Below are 26,413 nucleotides of genomic sequence, written 5' to 3' on the forward strand. Positions count from 1 at the left end.
TAGCACCTTTATCCAAGGCGCTTTACATAGATTGTGCATTACATTCACCCATTCACACACACACATTCATACACTGATGGTGGAGTAAACCATGCAAGGCACCGACCTACTCACCGGAGGCAACTAGGGGTTCAGTGTCTTGCTCACGGACTCTTCGACATTAACTCAGGGTGAGCCCGGATTCGAATTGGGAACCCTTCGTGCTCTAATGTCAATTTCTCTACCCCTGAGCTATGCCGCCCGCCAGTGAAGTAAAGTATGAAAAGAAAAAAGTAATGTTGTTTACAGTAAAAAAGTGCAAGGTACAATAAAAAAAATGTCAAACAGTCAATGCTCATAAGTGTCACGTCACCACACAAATAGCAACACTTATTGCACAACTAATCAATGCAGTGCCAAACAAAAGTGTTCATAACAGTCAATGCTAGTTAGTGCTACACAAGTATCTCACCACCATGTCAAACACAAGCAATAAAAACAAAAGTGTCCATTGGTCAGAGCAAAAAATAATAATTGAGCAATAATACTCAATACTACCAACACAACCCGAAAAAATCATGGATTTGTACAATCCATGATCTTGGAATTCCCGGCTGGTGGTGCATGTCTGGTGGTTGGGAACCTCGGCTCCACACCGTGGGTAAACAGGTGTCCAGAATAGTCACAGTGGCCCTTTAAGGAGCTGTATTTTTACAGCATGTGGTCTGTCCTCTCCTCATTATTCAGAATAAACACAGCAGAAGAATATGTGCTACTCACTGACCTGAAGCCCCTGTGCGTCCGGAATGACTCATCGGCTGCTTGTCTTTCATCAGACAGTCTGTTGACAAACCTCTCCTTCATGAAAGTGTTTTTATTCTTGTTTAAATTCAAATGATAAGATCCAGGCAAAAATAGCCTCTATAACACATGCATGTTATCACTCTATAAAGCTCATACCGCGTCTTTTTATAGCCAACATTTTTAACTCGAAGCTTTGCTTCTGGAGGTCCATGGAACAACATATGGGGGTCGGTTACATCCCGCCACTCCGACATGTCTCCTTTCCGACATGTCTCCATTCCGACACTAACCCTAACCCTAAACTTAACCCCTATGGGAGTGTCGCCACTCCGACAATAAGAAGTCAATTTCGGAGTGGCGACATGTCGGAATGGAGGGAGACTCCCGTGGGGGTCCGCAGCCAAACACACAAACAGACTGTGCATGCGTCCCACAGAGTGCTCATTGTCCCATGGATGCCACATGCTGCGTCATGAGACGCTCATCACCCTGGAGCCTGTAACCACATGGACCATAGAGTCCCTGTTCTGGGGCACAACATTCAGGGACAATTGCAGATCCACAAGCCTACAGCGTGCTGTGTCGCGATGCATTGTAGTCTTGTGGATCTGCAATGTCCTTCTCCTCCCATGTTGCTGATCCTCTCCGGCTCCCCTCTTCACCTCCCCTGTGTTCCCTATCTCTCTCTCTCCCTTCATCTCCCCATCTCTCTATTTCTGCCGCTGGTCACTTCATCGTTGAGCCCTAGCTCTCTCCTTCCTTGTCTCTCTCTCATTTTATCACTGTTCATTCATAAAACATGGTTACTGTATGTTTTAAAATATTATAACTTATATCTGAAAAGTAACTAGTAACTAAAGTTCTCAAATAAATTGTAGTGAAGTAAAAGTACAAAATTTGGATCCGAGATGTAGTGGAGTAGAAGTAAAAGTATTGGAAATTGTAAATACTCAAGTCAAGTACAAATACCTCAAAACTGTACTTAATTACATTACTTAAGTAAATGTACGTAGTTACTTTACACCACTGCTTATCTCATACCCTCCTTCTTTCACTTCTTTAATATCCTCCTCTCTCTCCCTCCCTCCCTCCCTCCCTCCCTCTCTCTCTCTCTCTCAATCTGCCTGTAGATTTCTCTTCTCCTCTCTCTCTCTCACTCAGCCCAGCCCCGGAACACACAGCCAGGCTTAGAGTGTTTACTTCTCCTTTTACTTTATCATAAAATGTCAGCTTAATGACTCTTAATTGCTTCGTTTTGCCTTAACGAGCCCGGGCCGGGGAGAGCGACGTACGTGGTCCTCCCCCCACCCCCTCCCCTCTCTCGGCTCATGCAGCCCCCCACGCGTGGCCATGGACTCTTGACTTTGGAGTTTGGAGCATTTAGGAATTGGCACGCAGGAGGAGGTCATTTCACGACACAGGGAGCTTTGGGAAGTGCAAAGAGGACGAGGAAGAGGAGAGATGGAGAGGTGGTGAAGATGAGTGGAGTGAGGAGGAAGGACGGATGAGAGTCGAGAAGCGTGGACGACGGCAGAACAGAACAGAGATTGTTGCATTCTGCTGTGGTCGACTTTTTTTTCCTCCTAAATTTCTTATCCCACGATTTTGTAACCCATTTTTCGCCCAGTGCCAATTGCCTAAGCTGTAATCCCGGGCGCTGCTCTCCCTCTGCCAACCTGGGGAGGGTCCCGAACTGAGCTCACGCTTCCTTCAGTGCACGAGGAGTGAGCAGGCCGTTTCTTATCACCTGACAGGGGGGAAGCTTCCCCGGTTTGGACGTAGCGCGTGGAAGGAACACGTTATTCCAACCAGTTCCTTCCCCTCCTTCAGGCGCCCAGCTGGAATTATTGAGACCAGAATTCGTAGTTGTGGACATCTTTGAAATTTGGAACACCGCGGGCCAATTGGACTACTTATTTTAAAGAATGAACTGAAAAGAACTGAACAGAGTAGAATTTAGAGTGTATGATGTAAAGGTATCAGCACTCATAACAGAACATATTGCGACATATTGCGACAAGGACATAACCGTTGCTGTTGAGGCAAGTGTTGCTCAGCCTCGGGCCTGCTGGGGACCTGAGTTTGTTTCTGGGATGCGATAGCGAGGTGTTGAGGTCAGTAAGTACTGTCAGTATCAGTGTGACAGACCGTACCACAACACAATGTAGATACTGTACAGTGTACTTTTTAAAACAAAGCTGCGTTGTGGTCTTCATATTGAGTGTTTGTATAGTGACCCCTGCGGGTTACAGCTCCATGTGAGCGCACCGGGGAGCAGTTAGTCGGGTCTTACATTTAACAAAGTGACACAAAGCCAAGGATTGTAGCTGAGCTCATCTACCTCCTCAGCTGCTGCTGACGCCACGCAGAAGATGAGCTAATCGAACTGGAGCCTCTAGCTGTTGTTGATGCACATGGAGCAGTTCTGGGTTTAAGGCAGAATATAGGATCGGGCGGAATAAAGTACGATAGAACAGCTTTGAGTGACGGAGAAGGAGGTGGGTGCTGCGGTCAAATGAGATAAAACAGTACCATATAGAAGGGAATACCACAGGGCGCTATACCGTAAGAGAGGGGAAAGGAGGGGTCGTTGGAATCCCCAAGGGGAAATGACTTCAGTGCGTTGAGCAAGCAGAGGCTCGCTCAGGGGCACTTGAGCAGTTGACGCGAAGCCTGGAGGACCTTCTAGAAGAACGGAGGCGTAGTGGAGTCATCAACTGATTTTACGTCCGGAGACTCCCATTCAGGACGGGCCTCAGACTCTGAACCTGTTCGATTTGGCGTCAGGGGCGCCCTTTCGCTACTGCACGCCCTTGCCGACGTCGACCCGCAGGCAGAGTTCGAGCCCACGACCATCCGTGTGAAAGGCACACGCTCTAACCGCTACACTAGAGCAGAGTGCGGTATACCCACGTCGACGAGAACAGGCCTCGCCATCGCAGCGCAGTAGAACAGCGGTGACTTGGGGGGAGGCCATCTATCGGGGCAGCCATGGAGCTGCTGGGGGCCTTCTACCGCAGGAGGCTTCGGAGGAAGCAGAAGAAGGCGGACCTGGGGCGGTCTGAGGGAGCGCTCTGCCGCACGCCCTCGGAGGCCAGCGTCAACGGCCTGGCGACAGGCCTCATCTCCAAGGTCCTCAGGTTCACCTCCTCCAGGTGAGAGAGACAGCAGAGGCGTCAATTGGGCTCCAGGGGAAAAGAGTTGAATGTACTTCTTAAAATAAATTCATCATGCCTGTTGCTAAGGTATGGCAACATGACTGGTGTCTTGCTACAATAGTCATGTTGCCATACCTTAGCTTTTGCTGAACTGACGCCACTGAGAGAGAGAGATCAGATGCAAACCAATGTGCTATAGGCCTATATATATACTGTACCGGTATATAGCTATATTTTAAAGTGGGTTAATGTTCATTTTACCCCTTGAACCCTAGCGTCCCAATTCTGTGGCAAATATTCAGCAAAAAGAGCAGATCTAGAACGTGAGCTTGTAGATCGGCTATTTTCAGCAAAGAGATTTGGTTGTGGGGTGGGGGTGGAGGGGGGGGGGGGGGGGGTGGGGGGGAGTAGGAGGCCTTGTAGGAGGCCCACGGTTAACTAAGTATTGGCTTTATTTGTGTTTACATCAACATTTTACTTCACATGAGTATTTAAATGTTTTATGCTTAATCAGAAAAGGGACATACAGATAGTATCCATATGAGGGGCAGTCCATTACCGCATGGACACACACACACACACACAGATATACACAGACACTCTCAAAGTCACATATTTGGAGCAGCCAGCGCCGCTGATACTGATATCAGCATCTTAGACCAGGTTCTCAAAGTGGATTTCAGGGAATCTCTAGGATCCTTTATGGGGGTCTAAATTGACCCTTACACTTTGACAGTGTACGGGTCCATTTGGTTCCATTTTGTACACTGTCAAAGTTAAGGGGAGACCTTCACATTTCAAAGTTTGAGAACCACTGTCTTAGACAATATAGGCGTCTTTTCCCCTCACTGGTATATCGGGGCAACTCTAAAAAATCAAACCTCGGTTCGAAGTGGAGCGGTGAATCTCTGTGTGTGTGTGTGTGTGTGTGTGTGTGTGTGTGTGTGTGTGTGTGTGTGTGTGTGTGTGTGTGTTTGTGCCTGCACAACAGCGCCCCTCCTTTAACTAGTGTGGCCACTCAAGGTATTGCCAGGCTACAGACATACCCAGCCAGCCAGCCAGCCAGCCAGCCAGCCAGCCACATAGCCAGCCAGCCACAGACATACCTGTCTATTGGGAGCGCTTTCACCGCTCCAAAAACACACCAGAAGATCACATTGATTCTGAAGCTCATCCGCACAGTGCATCCCTGCAGTATCAGTATTGTTGTAACAGCAGTGATGATAAACAGGCTGAGGTATTCCAGCCACGTCCTGTCATTATGCAGTTCCTGTGGATCAAGAGATGGAGAGGGACTTTCTTGTCCCCGTCGCCCAGTTAGACAGATAGCATCTCTTCCTGTTTATCTGGCCGCGTAAACTCTGCAAACCGCCCGCCATAATGCCCTCCCTCCCTGCCTTGTCGTTGGGTTCACAGAGATCTCTGCCTCTGACAAAACATAACATTTATAAATTATGATATTGCGATGATGATGATGACAACGATGATAGTTAAGGTGGTGATGATAATGATGATGATGCTGATGCTGGTTGGTCAGACCTTTTCTACACTTAATCACTTAAATATGGTAGTCCCTCATTGCTCTATTCTAGTGTCTCTTCAGTTTTCTGTCGATGTGGGCAAAGCAGGGGTGTCATTTGGGGCATCGGGATGGCAACCACCACCCTTATAGCCACACATTTAACCTAAACATTCTATTATGCATATTGTACCATTAATGTATCAACCACTTACAATGTGGCATCCCTGTTTTGGTAATGTCATTATAGGCGAACATTGAACATTGTCAAATATTTTCTCTCTTCCCCCCCCCCCCCCCCGAAATAGTTGATCTACAAGCTCTCAACGCGTCGCTTGGCGACACGTTTAGAGCTTGTAGATCAACTATTTTAGAAATGGGGATTAAGTGTTAACCTCCTTTTTGCCACCCCCTGTTTCTTTCTGAAATCGCCTCTGGGTCAAAGTGTCTTGCTCAGGGACACTTGGATATGGGCGGTACAGGAGGCGTACCGATGACATTCTGATCTCTACCCACTCAGCTATAGTATGGCTGCCCCAAGGAGTGGTGACAGACAGGGGTGGTTGTATTTTTGTCTCCCTGCTCTTCTATTGAGACATTTAGATGGTGTCTCACCTATAGACACAGGATCTGACTCGAATTTTGACCTGAAGGTCAAAATTCAATGTATTCCCTGAGCATTAAGCAGGGAAGCTGGCTCTATTAGCTCAATGGTTAAAAGCACAAAACAAATTCAGCACATGAGCAGGAAACTGGTTTCAAGTCCGGGGAGAAGTCACATAAGGGCCTTTTCCACCGGCAAAGAACTGGTTCTGGTTCTTTCTCCCGCCTATGGGATGAACCAGATGTGAGCTTTTCCACCGAGTTGGTTCCGAACCGTAAAAGTTGGTTTCGAACGGGAACCACAAAATCCTTGGTTCCTCTGGTTCAATCATCGTTCAATCTGGTGGAAACGCAAGCCAGTTCGCAAGAACGAACCACGATTCCAATAAAGTTGAACCGGCACTGGTTCTGGAACCGGTTCTTTGCCGGTGGAAAAGGCCCCATAGTGGTGCTTTAACATGGTGATGACGGTACGGTCACACTGGAGGGTGGATTCTACCAATGCATTTCAATGGGGAATGGAGTGTTTTCTTTTGCACTCCATTTCGCAAAATGGCAGCAAAACCGCTTCATTCCCATTGAAATGCATTGGCAGACTCCGTCCTCATAGGTAGAATGAAAGTGTGGTGTGTGTGTGACCGTGGCTTTACCATGCATTTGCCATTTGCTGTGCTCCTGGGAATTCTCTTGCCATTTTGTCTACTGATATACATGAAACCAATAAGTATATTACATAAGAAGATGACGGTGTGCTTGTTAGTTGGACAGCTGGTTTGGTTGTTACTAGTCTCTCAAGAACAGACTTTCTAATCTGCTAGATTGGGTTGTTACTATCATAGACCGGTATATGTATACAACTTATCTCTGTCAGGCGGAAATGTCTAAAAATATATAACTTTCAGGAAACTAACAAATGAAACTTCTGTTCCAATGTGTGCAATCATTCCGATTCAAAACCTTTTCACAGAACATAAGCATGAAACTATTTTTTTCCAGTGTTGATGTAGAATTTGCGTGTCAGCGTTATGAATGAAGCCTGGCAGCTTTGAACTATTGGGTACAGCCCTATATATGGTAATTCAGCCATTTAATGAGATTGCACTGACCTACATCTGATGCTCTGGGTTCAAACACGGTTCATTACCTCTGTTGCAACCCCAGTAGCGTCAGTTCAGCAAAAGCTAAGGTATGGCAACATGACTGTCTTTTTACTTTTTGGCACTTTAAGTATATTTTGATGCCGATACATTTGTACTCAAATACATTTTGCCAGACCTTCTACAGTAGGGTATTGGCACTTTTACTTTAGTAAAACGTGAGTATTTCCTCCGTTAGTTACAGTAGTGTAACGGTGCGGTATGTCACTGATTAGCAGTGAGACGGTCACATCCAGGTCATTCCTATGCAGTCAAACACCACCCAATCAGCTGTCAGCACACTCTCTCTCTCTCTCTCTCTCTCTCTCTCTCTCTCTCTCTCTCTCTCTCTCTCTCTCTCTTCACCCCTAACCCTCTTCTTCGTTTCAATTCAATTCAAAGGAGCTTTATTGGCATGCGACAACAGACATCGCCAAAACAAAAGTGGAACAAAACAACCAAAACAAAACTATATATGTACGATTAAATATTAGATATGAATTGGAGTAAATCAAAGTATAAATGTTGTGTATTGTCTGTCAGAAATAGTTATAAATCCATATAGGACTGGTTAGTTTGGTATAAAGTTTTAACAGGTGAATGAAAGAAATGGTTGTTTTTGTTCAGTGGTCATTGCCGACCTAATAAACCCCTTGGTGCGGCATAGTTTTGCTTTTGGAAAATTCGGTATATGCATCTTTTAATCCAACTGGTAGCGACTGGCGAGACTACACTAGGCTACTCAAGCATTTTAAGGGATTGGGGAAACAAACAGGGGGAAACAAAACAAAGCAACGCCGCTTTTTCTGCTTGTGGTTCCCGCCTAGAACGGATTAACAGCCCTTTGTAAACGAACACCAGGCTTTCCCACGAGAAAGCCTGGTGAGGCAAGGTTACAGCAGGTCTGTCTTGTCAAACCTAAAAAAAGTGTCATACTGTACATATTCTGAGGAAATCCTGGAGATCTGACCTTCAGTAAGGTCAGTTATGATCAAAATAAGAACATTATCATGGTATGGATACATTTTGGTATGGACATATTGATGACCCCTGTTTGTTTTGTTTTTCCACCAGACACAGCGAGCCCGCGTCTCGCCCTCACTCCTGGCATTCCACCAAGCTTGGAGAGAGCCAGGAAGACCCCGGCATGGTGCAGCTGTCCCAGGGTGGCATCGGCACCATTGGCACGCCCTGGCATCACACCTACAATACCAGGTTGGTGGGCACAGGGTGTGTGTGTGTGTGTGTGTGTGTGTGTGTGTGTGTGTGTGTGTGTGTGTGTGTGTGTGTGTGTGTGTGTGTGTGTGTGTGTGTGTGTGTGTGTGTGTGTGTGTGTGTGTGTGTGTGTGTGTGTGTGCGTGCACGTGCGTGTGTCTTTAGTAATAGTAATACAAAAACACACAGCAGGCGTTGACAGTAACGGTTGCCTGACTGCCCGTGGCAAGTAAATAATATAACATTTCTTAAATCACGAGCCATATTGTATAGCTATTGAGATAGTTGATATAAACATTGAGGTATAAGTCCCTATCGCACAGCCCCAGAATTCGCAAGTAAAGTAAAACCTCATACTGTATTTACAAAACTGTTATTTGTTCTTTGCATCAAATAAAGAAATAGCAAAAGTAGCCGATCGGCAAGCTCGAAACACGACGCTGATCTGTTACTTTTGATGCTTTTGTGCGACGCTCTAGTATGTTAGGGCATTAATTTACGAAAAACTAAAAAAGTTAAAATTATACAATATATCCACCTGTTTCCCTGAGAATTTACTGTAGAATTATTTGTGAGACACGTCTGGAGAACAGCAGACATACAAGCTCACGTCGCGTCGCAGATGTAACCTTGGCTGCGGCGCCGTAACTGCCACACTCCTTCTGCGCAATGCACGATGGGACGTTGGAAAGTTGTGGACAGATCTGTGATCTCTCCCCCCCCCCCCCCCTCTCTCTCTCTCTCTCTTTCTCTCTCTCTCTCTCTCTCTCTCTCTCTCTCTCTCTCTCTCTCTCTCTCCCCCTCCCCTCTCCCCCAGTGCCTCCACCACAGACCTGGCGGAGGCGGGGTTTGACTCAGGCGGGTGCAGCTACCTGAGGAAGAGTCCAGACCAGTACAGCTCTCGGGGCAGCATGGACAGCTTGGACCCTCCCCCACCCTCCTCTCACCACCTCCACCACCACCACCACCACCTCCCACCCGGAGCACCGTCACACCCCCAGCACCACCACCACGCCCACACCGGGCCCCACCCCGCTTACTCCTCCTGCCATCAGCTCTCCTACGCCAGGTGTGTGTGGCTGCTGTGTTCAATTACAATTTACAACCCTAATCGGGAGATAAGCTACCGTCAGGTCGCATGTAAAAATCAGCCTGATGGTGGCGTTAAATGGGACAGATCCATGTTGATGACATGACTGTAGACATACTGTGTACCGCTTTGCGTGATGTTAGGGCAAAATGTGTAGGAGCAGTGTCCAATAAGTTGTTTGAAAAAATCTGCCTAATCTACTCATCTTGTCTATACTGTACGTTTTGGTTGGTGTATGGACTAAAGCTCATCCGTGCTGCACTGTCTGTCATGCACTATTTATCAGTTGGACTCTTAACTTGTGACCTGTCTCACATCATTATCCACTTAGCGTTCATTCCAGGAAGGAGGAAATAAGATGGGGGGAGAGAGAGAGAGAGAAATGAATAGAAAAAAAGAATATTGGCCATTTTCTGATTAATGCACTTTAATTAAGTAAAGTTTAATTCATGCTCTATCACAGTGGTTCTCAACCTGCGGGTCTGGATCCCCAAGGGGGTCCCCACACATGATTGTGGGGAGGTCCCCAGATGACAGTAAAGTGACAATTTAAGGACAGTTAATACCTAATAATAAAAAGGAAAAAAAAGACCATTACTGCATCAAAAGTAATCAACAAACGATACTATTAAAACTGTTCAAACATTGGCCAAATTAATAAATAATATAAGATAGAGGCAAATTTTTCAAGCAAGCTACAAATCTACGAGCTCACAACGCCTCACTGTGAGGTGTTGTAAGTTTGTAGATCGGCTATTGTCACTCTATTTATCTGAGGAACCGAGTCAAACAAAATGTAATGCCTCAACTCCTACAATTCCTAGTGCTTGTCAGGGTGGTGGGGGTGGGGGGGGGGGGGGGTTGTGGCCTGAAAAGGTTGAGAACCACTGCTCTATCACACGAGTGTGGTGTCACAAAAAGCTTCGCACTCAAGGTCGCCTGAGACGGCACGCTTCCGTCATGGATAATAATTATACTTTATCGCCACAAGAAAAAGTTGTTCGCGGTGGCGGAAAAAAAGTGGCACAAGCGGGATGCGAAGCCGGGGAGCATGGATTGTCCACTAATTCACTGAGGCCGGTGCTGGGAGGGGGCATTCGGTCTGTATTAGTAGGAGAGGAAAAGCCTCGCGTAGGGGAGGAGCCTTGTGGGGAGAAGCCTCAAAGCAACGGCAGCCAATCACAGCGCGTCTTTTCCGGGACTAGGGAGATTGCAGTTGCCTTTCGATATCATGCCTCTTTAACATGATTCTCTGCACGTCTCTGCTTCCGTCCATTCCCAGGTCCTCCAATAGCATCGACCACCTCCACAGCAAGCGAGACTCCGCCTACTCCTCCTTCTCCACCAGCTCCAGCATTCCAGAGTACCTGGCTGCCGGCCCCGCCTCCTTCAGCCCAGAGCGATCCTATTCGCTGGAGACCGTCCCCCAAAGAGGAGGAGGTATAGGTGGGCAATATGGTGACAACTATCGTTGAGACGATACAATGTCTCCACGATATGCCTTTTCAGAGATATCGAAAAATATATTGTGATACAATTAGGGAGCCTTATAAGAAATCCTGTTGAATTGTTAATACAGAGATTCATTGCAGAATTTAATTTAATCCTGCATTTTGGTCTAAATCAGTAGTTCTCAAACTTTAAAATGTCAAGGTCTCTCCTTAACTCTGACAGCATACAAATGAAACCAAATGGACCTGTATAGACCTCCCAAAAGGAATCCAGAAAGTCCCTGGAACCCACTTTGAGGACCACTAGTCTAAATAGTCTGTTACTCCTTTTGCCTTTAGTTTTTGTTACCATATAACTGGTTGTACTGTTAAGTATCTTTGAAATAACCATAAAAACCAACGTGAAAAAGAATCGTGATAAGATGGTGTATCGCGATACAGCTTGGAAAAACATCGCGATGTTGTATTTTTGCATATCGCCCACCACTAGGAGGAGGAGGAGGAGGAGAGATGCAGCAGGCAGACATGCACTATGTGCGGACAGTGTACGACCCCCAGCAAGGCCTCATTTCCCAGGAGCACGAGCTGAGCTCCGCCTCCGCCGTGTTCCTAGGCAACAGCGAATCCCGTGCCGGCGTCGGAGGAGGAGGAGGAGGAGGAGGAGGAGGAGGAGGAGGGGTAAAGTCTGGGCTTGTCAGAGAACTACAAGGTAACCTTTTTTGTTTTCTGGTTTAAAAATGTATATTGTTTTTGAAACCAAATATCCCCCAAACAGAACCAAGGTGAATCTGAACAGAACTTAAGGGTTAAGGCATTTTGTCAATGCTGCTCTCAGAGCAGCTTCAATGATATGCATAGACCAACGTTAAATTGCTGTTCTGGGGACATTTTGTCAATGCTGCTCTCACAGTCTACTGCCAAACACAAGTTTCCAGAGTTTTGTCTGTATTTGTCTCCCTGAACTTCCTACTTCCGGTTTCGTCATGATCTCGATCGCGAAATGCACGTTTGACTCCTAGAACATCTCTATCTTTCAAACATGGCGGCCTCTATCTCATGAATGCCTGAACGGATTTCCAAGCGGATGTTTTTGTTTGAAAGCTGTGAACAGCACGCATGGTGCATGATCCAGTAATGTAAGATTCTAAAAATGAACGGTGTAATTGAGTGCCTTGAGTCAAAAAAGTTTGAAAACCCCTGAACTAATTGACAGGGATCAAAGGCACCGCTCAACTTCAAACTGGGTGTGATTTCTCTCCTCCGTCCTATAGCCAGGGTTCCCACGGTCATGAAATTCCTGGAAATATTTTGAAATTAGAAAAATATTTTCCAGTACTGGAAAAGTTTGGGAATTGATCAAGGGTCCTGGAAGGTCCTGGAAAAATAGCTATGCATTGTCTTTGGTTATTGATTTTGTTAATACCTCTGAAATGACAAATTAAACATTGGCCAAATTGTCAAATATCAGAGGCAGAAATTGTGAAAATAGCCGATCTACATGCTCACAACGCCTCGCAACGCAAGGCGTTGTGAGCATGTAGATCTGCTATTTTCACAATAGAACCGTGTTATACAAAATTCCTCAACTCTTAGTGCTCGTCAGGGCAGGGGGTCCCCAGTTAAAAGATGATTATTTCGGGGGTCACGGCCTGAAAAGGCTGAGAACCACTACACTGGCATACACTTCCTGTCTTTGGGCATTGTGCATAGGAGTAAGCGACCTGTTATTGAGCTGAATTATTGTTATATAGTCCTGGAAATTGGGTTAATATTCTGGAAAGGTTTTGGAAAAGTTTGGGAAATGAATTGGTAAAAATGTGTGGGAACCCTGAACCCCTGAACTAATGGACAGGGACAAAGGCACCGCTCAACTTCAAACTGGGTGTGATTTCTTTCCTCCGTCCTGTAGCTCCAGGAGCCGGAGTGTGTTACCGTAGCAGAGACAGCAGCAGCAGCAGCAGCAGCAGCAGTAGTAGCGGTGGTGGTGGGGGCGGCGGGGCCACAAACCGACACAGTGTGGGGCCCATTTGGGGCCCGGCGGCCAGGCGCAGTTCCTACGAGAGCCTGAAGGGGGTGCCAGCTCCCCCGCAGCGCAGCGACAGCTACGCTGCCATCAAGAACCACGAGAGACCAAACTCCTGGTCGAGTCTGGAGCACGCGCGCTCACTACGGTGAGTTTCATGTCTTTGAGGGTTTAGTTGCAGGGGAAGCCTCCCCCAACATGATTGGTGGGTGGGGAGGGGGATGGCAAATGACAGTGAAGTGACAATGTATGGACCTTTTTAATACCAAAATAAAAAGACCATTACTGCATCAAGTAACCAACAAACTATTGGCTACTATAAAAAAAAAAGTCAAAAATTGGCCAAATTGTGAGTCATGTAAGAAAGAGACAAAAATAGTGAAAATAGCATTATACACAACAGACAATACAGGATACATACAGTAGTATGAGACACCAATCATAGAGATTTCAAATGAACAATCTGGGCTATAGTGGGGCTGTTAACCAAACCAATTGTGCATTTTATGAAAGAAGCATGAAACTTTCTACAGTGTTTCTATATACTATGAAGTTTGTTTTCAGACGTGGAAGCACCGGTGCCTAACTCCGTCCCCACTAGGGGGAGCACAAATACAGGGGACATTTCGGCGCCGCGAAGCGGCGCCGCGAAAAATCGGGTATTTGCGGATATTAAGTCGTCTAAAATGGATAATTTCGGGTATAAAGTCAACTAAGGCGGGTTTCCTTCATTAAGTAATTTTCGGGTGTCTTTGGGGCTTCACATTGGATGTTATGCTAACACCAGGCAGTCAGTTCTGTTCAGTTCTGTTCATATTAACTCACCCATTTCTCCATTCCTGCTATCTCAATTCCTCCTCCATCTGAACCATCCAAATTCCAAAAGTTGCCGTTCTGTTAACCATATTCGCCGCAAAACTTCTTCCGAGTTTTACTTAATTACTCCAGTAACCACACAACAACAACAGATATCACACAGCAGCGTTCCGTCTTTTTTTACCGTCCGGGCTAGAACACACACTCGCTGCAGTGGGTTCCTGGCTTAGCCCAAGCCCAGGCCATGGGGGGGAACCATGGAGCGAGTGTGTTCTTACCCGAACGTTAAAGGAAGACGGACACGCCTGGTTTAGCTCTTCTTAAAACAGTATCTCCCTCTCTCTCTCTCTCTCTCTCTCTCTCTCTCTCTCTCTCTCTCTCTGTCTGAGCTCCCGTGGCACGCGTCGTCATTCCACCAGTCGCAGAATTAATTAATTGAAAGATATTGTAGAAGCGCGGCCCGGGACGGGACGGGACGGGGGGGACGGGGGGGGGGGGGGGGGGGGGGGTGGGGGTGCGGGAGGGGGAGCCGGGCTCCCCCTACTGGCAGATTGGGGGAGCCTTTGCTCCCCTTGGCTCCAATAAACAGGCGCCAGTGCGTGGAAGCACTTCTGAATTGACCTCTGCGGCCCCCGAAATCCAAGATGTCCGTCCAAAAAAGTGTTTTTACCTTTATAACTCCAAATGCATTGATTTTAAGACCAATAAATGTATTAAAGTTGAATATAAAATCAGGCATTGCGGACAATTTGGTACCAGGTACGTGTCTGTATCCATTTCAGTTCTTGAGATACAGCATATAGGTACACCTGAGTCTGTAAACGTACCTATATGTTGTATCTCAAAAACTGTAATAGATACAGACACATACTTGGTACCAAAATATCCGCAATGCCCAACTTTATATTCAACTATAATATGTTTATGCTTTTGGAGTTATAAAGGAGAAAACACTTTTTTGGATGGACATCTTGGATTTCGGGGGCCGCCATCTTTGATTTTCACATGGCTCGGCTTCTTAATTCAAAGAGTGGCCTCCAAAGATGATGTGTACCAATTTTCACGCTTGTATCACCGAGTGAACGATTGCTCTTATTATTTCCTGTACTATGAGGCAAGACTCCTGATCAAGATCTAATTCTTCATTGTCAGTTTCTTCATTGTCAAATTAGTTTTTGTACCAAGCTGCACAGGCACATCCATATGCTCCACTTCAGTAAAGCCCTCTTTTATGACAGAGACAATGCCCTTTACTGCACTGGTTTACACTTGCCTGTAAGTGGAAACCACTGCACAAACTGTTCCAAGCATCTGGCCTGAAGAGGTTCTTAAGTTAAGGTTCTGGGGGACCAACCTGCCTTCTACCATGTGCCAGCCACAATTCATTGGTGAGGGGTTTGTGAATTTCCTAACGTATTACTGCTAATGAAAATGCAAGTAGCAAAGCAAATATTAGTTGATGCTGGCAAAAGTGATAATGAATATAATTGTCTTTGGGTGTGATGGAGGATATGGCTGATTCTGTGTGTGCAGTCATACCTGGTTGTCAGGGGGCCAAAGCTGATATTGACTTGACCTAAGATAACACCTCCTGGTTGTATTCTGACAAATCAGTACAGTACTGACCATTTATTTTAAATTTGCTGCAATAATGTTGAGCAAAGTTGCATATGTAAATGTACTGCTAATGTGGTAATGTAATGGAAATGCAGGTAGCAAAGCTAATATTAGTTGATGCTGGCAAGAGTAATGGTGAATATTATTTCAAGAGCATGATGCCCTGGTTTGCTTCTTATGATCACAGACATGAGACACATTATAAACCGTTGGTCCATCACCTACAATGAAGGTGTTTGTGCAACCTTGACAGAGGATACCAGATCATGTTTTGGACTGACACATGATGATGAAGACACCAAGAATCAAAAGATCACATCTTCCAATAGGAGAATGTTTATGATCTAGTGTCTCTTACAACTGGTGATGTTGATTCAGAAGATACACTGAAGAACCTTGGAAATGCTGCAGTCTGGCGAGATAATTATCACTTAATTTGTTGGGAACCAACTGGTAATAAAGAATAAAGACTTCCACAAAAGACTTCCACGACAGCCTATCCAAAAACATCCTCAAGCCTCTACAGTGCAGAGTGCTCTCACTGCCAGTTCACTATAGGAAAAAAGAGAGCCTGGAAATTGTTCCAGCCCTCAACTTCTCCATAACTTTGGTGAGGATGAAGTACCAAGTACAGCTACTATCTCATTGGCAGTTTGTATGACCCCAAATCAACAGCAAATCAAGGGTATCCAAAGCCCTCACCAATGAATTGTGGCTGGCACATGGTAGAAGGCAGGTTGGTCCCCCAGAACCTTAACTTAAGAACCTCTTCAGGCCAGATGCTTGGAACAGTTTGTGCAGTGGTTTCCACTTACAGGCAAGTGTAAATCAGTGCAGTATAGGGCATTGTCTCTGTCATAAAAGAGGGCTTTACTGAAGTGGAGCATATGGATGTGCCTGTGCAGCTTGTTACAAAAACTAATTTGACAATGAAGAAACTGACAATGAAGAATTAGATCTTGATCAGGAGTCTTGCCTCATAGTACAGGAAATAATAAGAGCAATCGTTCACTCTGTGATACAAGCGTGAAAATTGGTACACATCATCTTTGGAGGCCACTCTTTGAATTAAGAAGCCGAGCCAGGTGAAAATCAAAGATGGCGGCCCCCGAAATCCAAGATGTCCGTCCAAAAAAGTGTTTTTTCCTTTTTAACTCCAAAAGCATTGGTTTTAAGACCCATACACATATTATAGTTGAATATAAAGTTGGTCATTGCGGATATTCTGGTACCAAGTATGTGTCTGTATCTATTACAGTTTTTGAGATACAACATATAGGTACGTTTACAGACTCGGGTGTACCTATATGCTGTATCTCAAGAACTGAAATGGATACAGACACGTACCTGGTACCAAATTGTCCGCAATGCCTGATTTTATATTCAACTTTAATACATTTATTGGTCTTAAAATCAATGCATTTGGAGTTATAAAGGAAAAAACACTATTTTGGACGGACAGTCGGACATCTTGGATTTCGGGGGCCGCAGAGGTCAATTCAGAAGTGCTTCCACGTCTGAAAACAAACTTCATATTATATAGAAACACTGTAGAAAGTTTCATGCTTCTTTCATAAAATGCACAATACCTTCCATATAATGAGCTTAACAGCCGCACTACTACAGAACATATTGTTGTGTTGAAAAATACTGTACCTGCTTAATGCTTTCATCCTTTCTATCCCAGATGCAGTATAGATATGTAGATACACATAGGCCTGTCACAATTATGACATAATCGTCTAATCGCAATGATGCGACACATTGTGAGCTTGTAGATCGGCTATTTCCACTATTGATGTTCTTTTTTAAGTATGAAGATGTCTAATACAGCCTGTCATTTCATTGCATATTTAGGTTATGTGTCATATCTGCCATGTGCAACTTCAAAGCCTACAAGCCAAACAGAAATGTAATTGTCAACGACAAAAACACAATTAAATTGTTAATGGCGATTAATTGAGTGACACTTAATCGTCATGTAAAATGTGGTAATGGTGACAGCCCTAGTAAAGTGCTCATAATGTAATCAGTGTTATTGTTTCAGGTCACTCCACAAGGGATCCTGGCATCACTCCAGTGGCTCCGTCTCTTCAGGTCAGTGATGGAAAAAAGTACCCATGTTCCTTTCTTAACACCTTCTAAGCCTGGCCGTACTCCCTCGGACTTCCTACTGGGTCCCATCAGCCACGCCGTCTATTCCCGGACTTTTGATATAAATTATAATAAAAATAAAAAAAACATCGGAAATTCTTCTCTGTGTCTTTTTGGAGCGATCTGAAAGGGTTAATATGCTCTGACAGTCATTTTCTGGTGCTGGGTGTGATACTCCTAAAATCCAGCAGGCCACGCCGTTGACTCACATTCTGGATGGATGGCTGGCCAGGAGGAGCCTCATCCTCTCCCCAGTGTTGAAACTCAGCAAGAAGCTCAAACAAGATGGCTGGTCTTTGTCTCTGTTCGTGGATCGCGGTTTCAATCACGTTCGGGCGCCGCTTCTCTATCGCTCCTTTCCCTGCTTCGCCGCACGTAAACGAATGGAATTGATCTCCCCTCCGCCTCGCCAAAGTAAGATCGCCGACCTCTGCAGGATGAATATGTACGCTGTGTCGAGCACTCCAGTACGTGTTGTTATCATGTGGGCTTTGTTTTTTTAAAACATGTTTGTAAATAAATGGCTTATTTCTTCGGCGCTACCTCTGTTCAGAGGGTTCTGCCGCGGCTTGCAACGTGTTAAAGACCGGCTGACACGGCCAAAACAGCTAATTAAGGCTATCAAATTATCATAATTTTTTGATTATGTCATGTACCCCATGTTAAATTGCCCAATCAAATTAATTTATTGTAGTTACTGCACTGAAAGTAGTACTTTCTGTACTGTAACTGCAATATGTTAATTTGATTGGCTAATATGGGGGGGGGGGGGGGGGGGGGGCAGAGTTGAGTGCTGAGCATTATCTTGTGAAACTACCCTGTGCGAGGAGGAGAAAATGCGACTTTATAAACCGAATTTTAAAACAAGCAGTTCTAGGGGTAAAAATGTTATAGAATCTGCTATAGAATCCACCCTAAAAGTCTTCTAGTGGAGTCAAAGTACAACCAAAAAGGTGTCAGAGATTAGTAACGAGGGTCCAACGTTCTCCTCCTCCCCAGCTCTGAGGTCTTTTAGCAGCCATCTCCTGCTGTCTTCCCCTAGAACACCGGAGCACTGATGTCCGTTGTCCGCTGCTCATACACTCTGTGTGTGTGTGTGTGTGTGTGTGTGTGTGTGTGTGTGTGTGTGTGTGTCAGAGACGTGTGTGCACGCGCATGTGTACACACACACACACTAGCTCTCGAAAATAGCTGTACGGTGCGGTGCTACAAGCTAACAACAACGTCACGTTGTGCGCGGCACCGCACGACGGACGAAGTATACATTCACTACTTACTGATACGGCCCCGCCTCCTTTTCAGACTGTTTGGAGAAAGACCACGTGACCTACTGTATCATAATGTTAAACTTCTGGGCGGGTCAGCCGGTCTTTAAGTAAAAGTATCAATACTGCAATATAGACATACTTCGTTACAAGTAAAAGTCTAGAATGCCAAATTTACTTTAGTAGAAGTACAAAAGTGTTTGTAAAAAGAGAATTACTCAAAGTACCAACATGTTAGAAATAGCAGATTTGATCTGCAAGCTTGTAGATCGGCTATTTTCAAATAGCCTAGGTATACAATAGGGCTAAAGTGGTTTATGTATGTTTTATAATATTAAAATGTATATCTGCAAAGTAACTAGTAACTAAAGTAACTAAAGTTTTCAAATAAATGTAGTGGAGTCGAAATACAATATTTGGATCCAAGTTTTAGAAGCATTTTTAGCATTTTTAGGTTTTAGAAGTGTTTTACTGATTAGATGCGTGGTCTACCTATGTTATTACAATTTTTTCTAGATTGATATTCCTATGCATTTGTTGTATTGTTGTTGATGTACTGACATATTATCTTGCTTATTATATTGATGTATTACCTACTTATTGTAAGTCGCTTTGGATTAAAAGTGTCTGCTAAATGCCTGTAAGATGTAGTGGAGTAGAAGTAGTTTTTTTTTTCTTCTTTTTTTAATACATTTTTTGAAATGGTCTCAGGTCTTAATGGGTTAAATGTGAACGCAAATAAAGATGTTAAATGTGTGCGCTCCCACATTTCTCCCGTCCGCTGGTCCCAGCTAAAAGTTCCTACGCGGCAGACGGCCAGCTCCACACGGTGATAGAGAAGAGTCCGGAGAGCAGCCCCACCACCAAGCCTCGCCAGGGGGGCAGCGCCACCCCCCAGCCCGCCCTGGCACCTCCTGGAGCCCCCCACCACGCCCCCGGAGGAAGCACCCAGTCAGGGCGCCTCATGCTGCCCACGGGCGTGTACCCCGTGCCCCAGCCGGAACCCCACTACGCCCACATGCCCAGCTCGGTCCCTAGCCACGCCTACCCTGGGGGAGGGGTCTACCCGGCGCTGGCCAAGGAGAGCGGCAGACAGCAGCAGGGTGGAGGGAGGGTGGAGCAGGGCTGCTGGAGGGACGGGAGGAGCGCAGCCACGGAGAACGGGTACCAGTCGTCCTCCGTCTCTCTGACCGCCGCGCAGCTCAGGGTCCCGGAGACGGACAGGTAGAGCTTGATTTAACCCATTTAGGCCTAGAATTATTGAATGCTTTAACCGGTGAAAAATAGCAGATATACAAGCTCACAGCGCGGCACCGAGTGCCGCGCTGCGAGCTTGTAGATCTGCTATTTTTGAAAAAGTCGTGAACATGTGTGCAAATCTTTGAATATATGTATTTTCAAAGCGAACGTTTGTAACTCAAATTTAGCTTCTGGGTGGTCCCTGGAACTAAATATTTTGAGATGGGGGTCCGTGGCCAAAATACATATCATTTTGGGGGTCCTTCACATGAGAACCACTGACATAGTAGTCTCTCAAGAACAGACTAACTGAGCTCCAGTTAAGTGAAAAGGACCTTTTCTTTGACGATGGCTGGCCAGATTGCTGGTATAGAAACATAGGTTTTTCAAAAAACCTTTGAAGGATTCAAAAGTCACTTATAGAATCGGGTCAAAATTCTAATTTTCACGATTTTTCAAAAATAGCAGATCTACAAGCTCGCTCGGTGCCGCGCTGTGAGCTTGTATATCTGCTATTTTTCAATAGTTAAAGCATAAAATAATGATACACAATAATCTGTACCAGTTTGAAATGGGTTTTAATGTGCTAGAATCGATTGCAATCAATTATCGTAACGCATTGTGAGCTTGTACATCCACTATTTTTGAAAATGTTTGAAAATATATATATGAACCTTTTCCAAAATGGAAATGATTCTGACGATTCTGACAAAATAATTGCGATTATGTCAAATAATTGCGATTATGTCAAATAATTGCGATTAAACGATTATGTAATTGTGACAGGCCTACGGACAGGTACACGTTGATTTACTGAGCTAGAATCGATTACAATCAATGATACATTGATTGGCAGGCAAGTTAATGCACATTCACTGTGAGACTAATGCAGCCTCCCACTGACCGCAGGTCTCACCAGGAAGAGGTCACCCACGGGCCCTACAGATCCCACCTCCAGCTCACCGCGGCAGCAGAGGCGCCAGAGGGCCAGGTTGGACCGCCGAGGCCCCACAACCACCAGGGGGCGCCCCACAACCAGTCCTTACAGGGCACACAACAACAAACCCTTCCTAATCTACAGGGAGCCCCCCAGTATCCAGCGTCCCACCAGGGCCACAGCCTCCAGGATGTCCCGGGAGCAGGGAACCAGTGGAACCAGCAGGGCCACCGGAGCCTCGCTGCGCCCCAGGCTGTGGGCCAGGAGAGGAGAGACCCCTTCACCACGGTGCAGCCCAGAGGAGACAGGAGCAGGTATGGACTCTCCTCTCATTAAGAGCTTGTAGATTGGCCATTTCCGGTTATTATTTTGCCGTAGACGGAAGAAGTTTGCCGTCATTTGGACAGAGTATGCATCTTCTTCTTTCGTGTATCATCGTCCTTGATGATTGGTTGACGACATTGTATTTCACAAGATTTCTTGTTAAGGGAGGCCATGGGGCTGGCTGACGTCTTCTCCCCCTGCAAGCTTTAAAGAGAAACCATGACGATTTTGAACTCCTCCTCCTGCTCTCATTTCAGAACCACGGGAGTGTCCGGCCTCCATCCAGGGCCTGTGGGGACCGCTAGAGTGGCCCAGGGTCAGGTGGCACCCGGCCCACCCACACAGCATTCTCCTCAGCCTCCTCAGACCAGCGGCCTGCAGCCCGCCGAGCTCCCCAGAGCCCCTCCTTCCTCTCAGCGACACCGCGGCGACTACTCTGCAGCCCCGCAGCCGCAGCAGCACCAACATCGGGACCACGGAGACAGGGAGAGGGAGGCGGAAAGGGAGAGAGAGCATGGGAGAGGGTGTGAGAGGTAGGCCTGTCACAATTATTATATAATTGTCTAATCGCAATTATTTTGCATAATCGCCATGATCGTTTCCATGTTGAAAAAATTGAAAAATAGCAGAAATAGCTATTTCCACTATTTTCAAGAAATGCTTTTAAAGTATTCAGTATGTCAGTAATCTCATCTGTTTATGATTATGAAGCCTAAATGGCAAAGAGGAATTAAGTTTATATTCATATGTTCCAGTCTTCAAAACACAGTTAAATCGTTAATCGCAATTATTTGTGTGGCAATTAATCGTCAGTTTAAATTTGTAATCGTGACAGCTCTAGTGAGAGGGAGAGAGCAGAGCACCCGCTGACTCGTCTGGAGATGGCCCTGGCCGAGGTGCAGCGGTGTGCCAGCCCCGACAGCGTTCTCACCACCGGCAGCAGTGGCCAGAGTCAGAGCAACAGTTACGGTTACAGCGACAGCAACCAGGGCAGCAGCAGTGGCAGCAGCAGCAACGGCCATGGCAGCGCCGCGCGCACTCTCTCTGTCCTGGAGAAGGTGAGCCGCTTCGAGCGGCGGAGCCTGAAGCAGCGCAGCCAGAGCATCGACCAGGACAGGGCTGGCCAGGACCTCAGGAACATCCTGGAGAGAAGCACCAGTGGAGCCAAAGCACACAGGACTATGAGCTACAGGGGAGACCACGGACATCCCGCCAAGCACAGGTACACTCCTTGATGCAGGGTGCTATCCTTTAAAGGGTAGTACCACTCATTTTTTACTTTGAACTATGTCATTAATAGAGTTTTTGGACCCCGATGTCAGTATCGGACATCGGTCATTATCTCTCCAATGTATCGGCCGTTTTCATATTAATATTAGACTACCATTTGATGACATTTAGCCACTATACTTGTTCTGTTCTCCACTTTTGTCTAATAAAAATACTCAATCAATCAATCAAAAACATATTACGCACTATTATATGAACATATATTAGCCTCGTGTTACCAGACACGAATCAGCTGGTGCAAAATAAAAGTGCTCTCGCAGTGTGATAGAGTCTGGCAATGCGAGGCTAAACATATACAGTATATTTACATTCATGCAGTGGAGTCTCCCGTAAGAGACTCGAATCATCTCCATTGAGACTCCGCCAGGCAAATGATTGGCTCAGGAATGCGACAACGAAAAAGATCAACGAATATTCAAGGCTTCATGGGGTGTGTAATTGATAGAAAATAAGTAGTTATTTGGGGGGTGAACTACTCCCTAGTAGTAGTACTGTAGTAGAAATGCATTCAGTATCCTCCATTCACTCACAATCCATTCACCTTCCGTTCCCCATCAGGAACCCAGACCCCGGCTTTGCCCTGCAGAGGAGCCGCAGCACCTTCCAGCTGGGAGAGACTGAGGAGGGGGACAGCAGCCAGGAGTTCCCCAGGAGAGGAGAGCCTCCGACGGGGGAGAGCGGCAGAGAGTTCCCCTGGAGGCAGGAGATCCAGGAGCTTCTGGGATCCATCCAAGACACGTCCTACAACAGGTCAGACGGCAGTGGTGTAAAACTCTAGAATACCAGACTTTTACTTGTAACAAAGCATTTCTACATTGCAGTATTGATAAGTGAAACATTTGAGTACCTTTTCCACCACTGTCAGACAGGTAGCAGTCCTGATGCCAGGGGAGTGGGAGGATGATAACTACTTTTGTGCAACCCTCTTGCATGATGATGAATTAGGGCTTTAATTTACACCTGCCTTGTCCAAACTCTCCTGAACTTGAATGCAGCATCTTATGTTGAAAGAATCGCCCTCTCTGTGTAGAAATCCATGTCGTACACCACATCTCGATTATGATTATGAGTATGATTATGCTTAGTTTAGTGTGGCATCAAGTACCGAAAATAGTATTTTCAATATTTTCACCAAAAGGCAATTTTAGACATTTCAGCCCCTGCCTCTCTAACATTCTCTGCACGTTCCTGACAACAGGACCTACCGGGACTCCCTGAAGGACGCCCAGACCAAGGTGCTGTCCTCCACCTCCTTCTGCCGCAGAGAACTCAGCAGCACCTCCTCCACCAGCCCTCCTCCTCCTAACTCTGACTCCTCCGCCTTCTCCTTCTCCGACAAGCATCCGCCCGCCTCGCCACCCCTCGCCCACCAACCTCAGCCTGTTCCACCCGTCTCTGCCAAGTACCATTCCCTGGACCGCAAGGCGGGCCCCAAAACCATGCCCAAACCCCAGGGTATGGTCGTGGTCGTCCCGGCACCTGGGCTGCCCGTGTCGCCGCCGGCCGGCCGCCATTCCCCTCTGCTGCCACCGGTCACGTCCCCTCACACGCCCAAGGAGAGGCACGTGGTCAGCCCAGAGGTCTGTAGTGGGAAATAGGGAATTCTTCACTAATGTCATATTTTCTGTTTAAGCCGTTTAGACGCATATCTGTGTCACCACTTTAACCATTATTTCATGCTTTAACTATTAAAAAATAGCAGATATACAAGCTCACAGCACCGTGTGCCAAGCAGCGAGCTCGTAGATCTGCTATTTTTGAAAGATCTTGAAAATGTGTGCAAATCTTTGAATGTATATGTTTTTTTTAAAGCAGACATTTGTAACGCAAATCCTTCTTTCTCTTGGTCCCTGGAACCAAATATTTTCAGATTGGGGTCCGTGGTCAAGTACATATAATTGTAGGGGGTCCTTGACATGAGAAAGTTTGAGAACCACTGACAGAGAAACATGGGTTTTTCAGAAAACTGTTAGGATCTAGAAGACTTTATTTCAGGTATTCTAACTTCTGGTCTAGTTGGGTGTGGTTTACACTGTTCTGAAGGCCCGGTATGTTGATTCACTCAGTTAATTCACAACTCAATGATGTCTGTTCTAACCCGGGTGTCTGTTAGACTCAATCATCTCGCAGAGCATCTGTAGTGTATTGTACTCTTTGTCTTCTCGTCACGTGGTTGGCTGTGTGAACAGGAACTCTTTGATTCTTTAATCAAGACGTGTCATGCTCATTGGCTGTCTGTCTGGTCATGTGATCGCCTTCACTCCTCCTTATGGACATGTGACATCATTCACTCCACCTTCTTCTCTGTCATCGTGTATAAAATTTATTGTATTATGTTGTTCTTGAGACTCAGTCATCTTGCATGCCGGAGGTTGTTGGTTGTTTTCTCATAGAGTAACAAAGTTTCGTGTCATTTACACATCTTACCTGGTTCCCTTTTTTTCCTCCCCATTCTGAATTCCCATATACTTTTTTCATATCGCGTCGTATAAGAACTGTGTTCTAAACATAAACAAATCTCAGCGGTTTGACTCATATGGATATGAAGAATCAACTGATGGTGAGAAAACGCTAATGTTACTATTGCCGAATTAGTGACATTTTCGCCAGAAACAGACTGTATCAAATATGAGTGACTGACTGACTATCATAAACCATACAGAGCCACCTCATTGACAATATCGCTGAGACAGTTTTGGACCACAATGCTTATATAAGATGATTTTAAGATGACCCAATGTTCGTTACTCTATAGGGGTCGCTATTAACCCATTTAGGCCTAGAATTATTGAATGCTTTAACCAGTGAAAAATAGCAGATATACAAGCTCACAGCGCGGCACCGAGTGCCGCGCAGCGAGCTTGTAGATCTGCTATTTTTGAAAAAGTTGTGAAAATGTGTGCAAATCTTTGAACATATGTATTTTTAAAGCGAACGTTTGTAACTCCAATTTTGCTTCTGGGGGGTCCCTGGAACTAAATATTTTGAGGTGGGGGTCCGTGGCCAAATAAATATAATTTTGGGGGTCCTTCACATGAAAAGGTTTGAGAACCACTGACACAGTAGTCTCTCAAGAACACTAACTGAGCTCCATTTAAGTGAAAAGGACCTTTTCTTTGACGATGGCTGGCCAGATTGCTGACATAGAAACATAGGTTTTTTCCAAAAACCTTAGAAGGATTCAAAAGACAATTATAGAATCGGGTCAAAATTCTAATTTTCACGATTTAAAAAAATTGCAGATATACAAGCTCGCAGAGCGGCACTCGGTGCCGCGCTGTGAGCTTGTATATCTGCTATTTTTCAATAGTTAAAGCATAAAACAATAATACACTATGTGTTTTATGCCACAACAGGTCCGAGGCCCGAGCCCCCCGGCGCTCCCCAGCGTGCCCCCCGTGGGGCAGATCCCGCAGCCGGGTCCGCGGGCCGGAGGGCGCCGCAAGCGGCTGACGGCAGAGCAGAAGAAGCGCTCGTACTCGGAGCCAGAGAGCATGCACGAGGTCGGGGTGAGCGACGCCGCGGAGAGCAGCGCCTCGTCGCTCTTCAGGAGAGGCGGAGGTAATGGTTTTTTGGACGGCTTTGTCTGTTGTTACCTGATTGTGTTGAATGGGATGTTGGCCTATTGATAATGATTGTTATTGTTAGTGTACAGGGAAAACTGAAGGGGACCTCCTGTCAGCAAAGTACAGTATACTCTAAGGAGTCGTTTTTCTCTTTCCAAAAAATGTTGGGTCATTTCACCATTTGCTCAAGCTTATGTGATTGTGTTTTTGGAGCGGTGAAAGCGCTC

General features: G+C 45.8%; 1 protein-coding gene across 1 annotated transcript in view; it reads left to right on the top strand.

Moving 5' to 3' along the window:
• Positions 1-26,413, top strand: part of shroom3 (shroom family member 3) — a gene marked incomplete at both ends in the record, with an annotated part of 108,967 nt that overhangs the window by 60,699 nt on the left and 21,855 nt on the right. The window contains 14 exon segments of the mRNA XM_080743595.1: positions 8,274-8,414; positions 9,232-9,483; positions 10,787-10,950; positions 11,461-11,664; positions 12,865-13,126; positions 17,459-17,509; positions 17,511-17,512; positions 19,622-20,054; positions 20,979-21,320; positions 21,588-21,863; positions 22,172-22,552; positions 23,179-23,370; positions 23,819-24,200; positions 25,977-26,181. Coding sequence (XP_080599721.1) covers positions 8,274-8,414; positions 9,232-9,483; positions 10,787-10,950; positions 11,461-11,664; positions 12,865-13,126; positions 17,459-17,509; positions 17,511-17,512; positions 19,622-20,054; positions 20,979-21,320; positions 21,588-21,863; positions 22,172-22,552; positions 23,179-23,370; positions 23,819-24,200; positions 25,977-26,181 — 3,287 coding nt within the window.

Source organism: Nannobrachium achirus, assembly GCF_963921795.1.
Source record: "Nannobrachium achirus genome assembly, chromosome: 15".
Lineage (NCBI taxonomy): Eukaryota > Metazoa > Chordata > Actinopteri > Myctophiformes > Myctophidae > Nannobrachium > Nannobrachium achirus.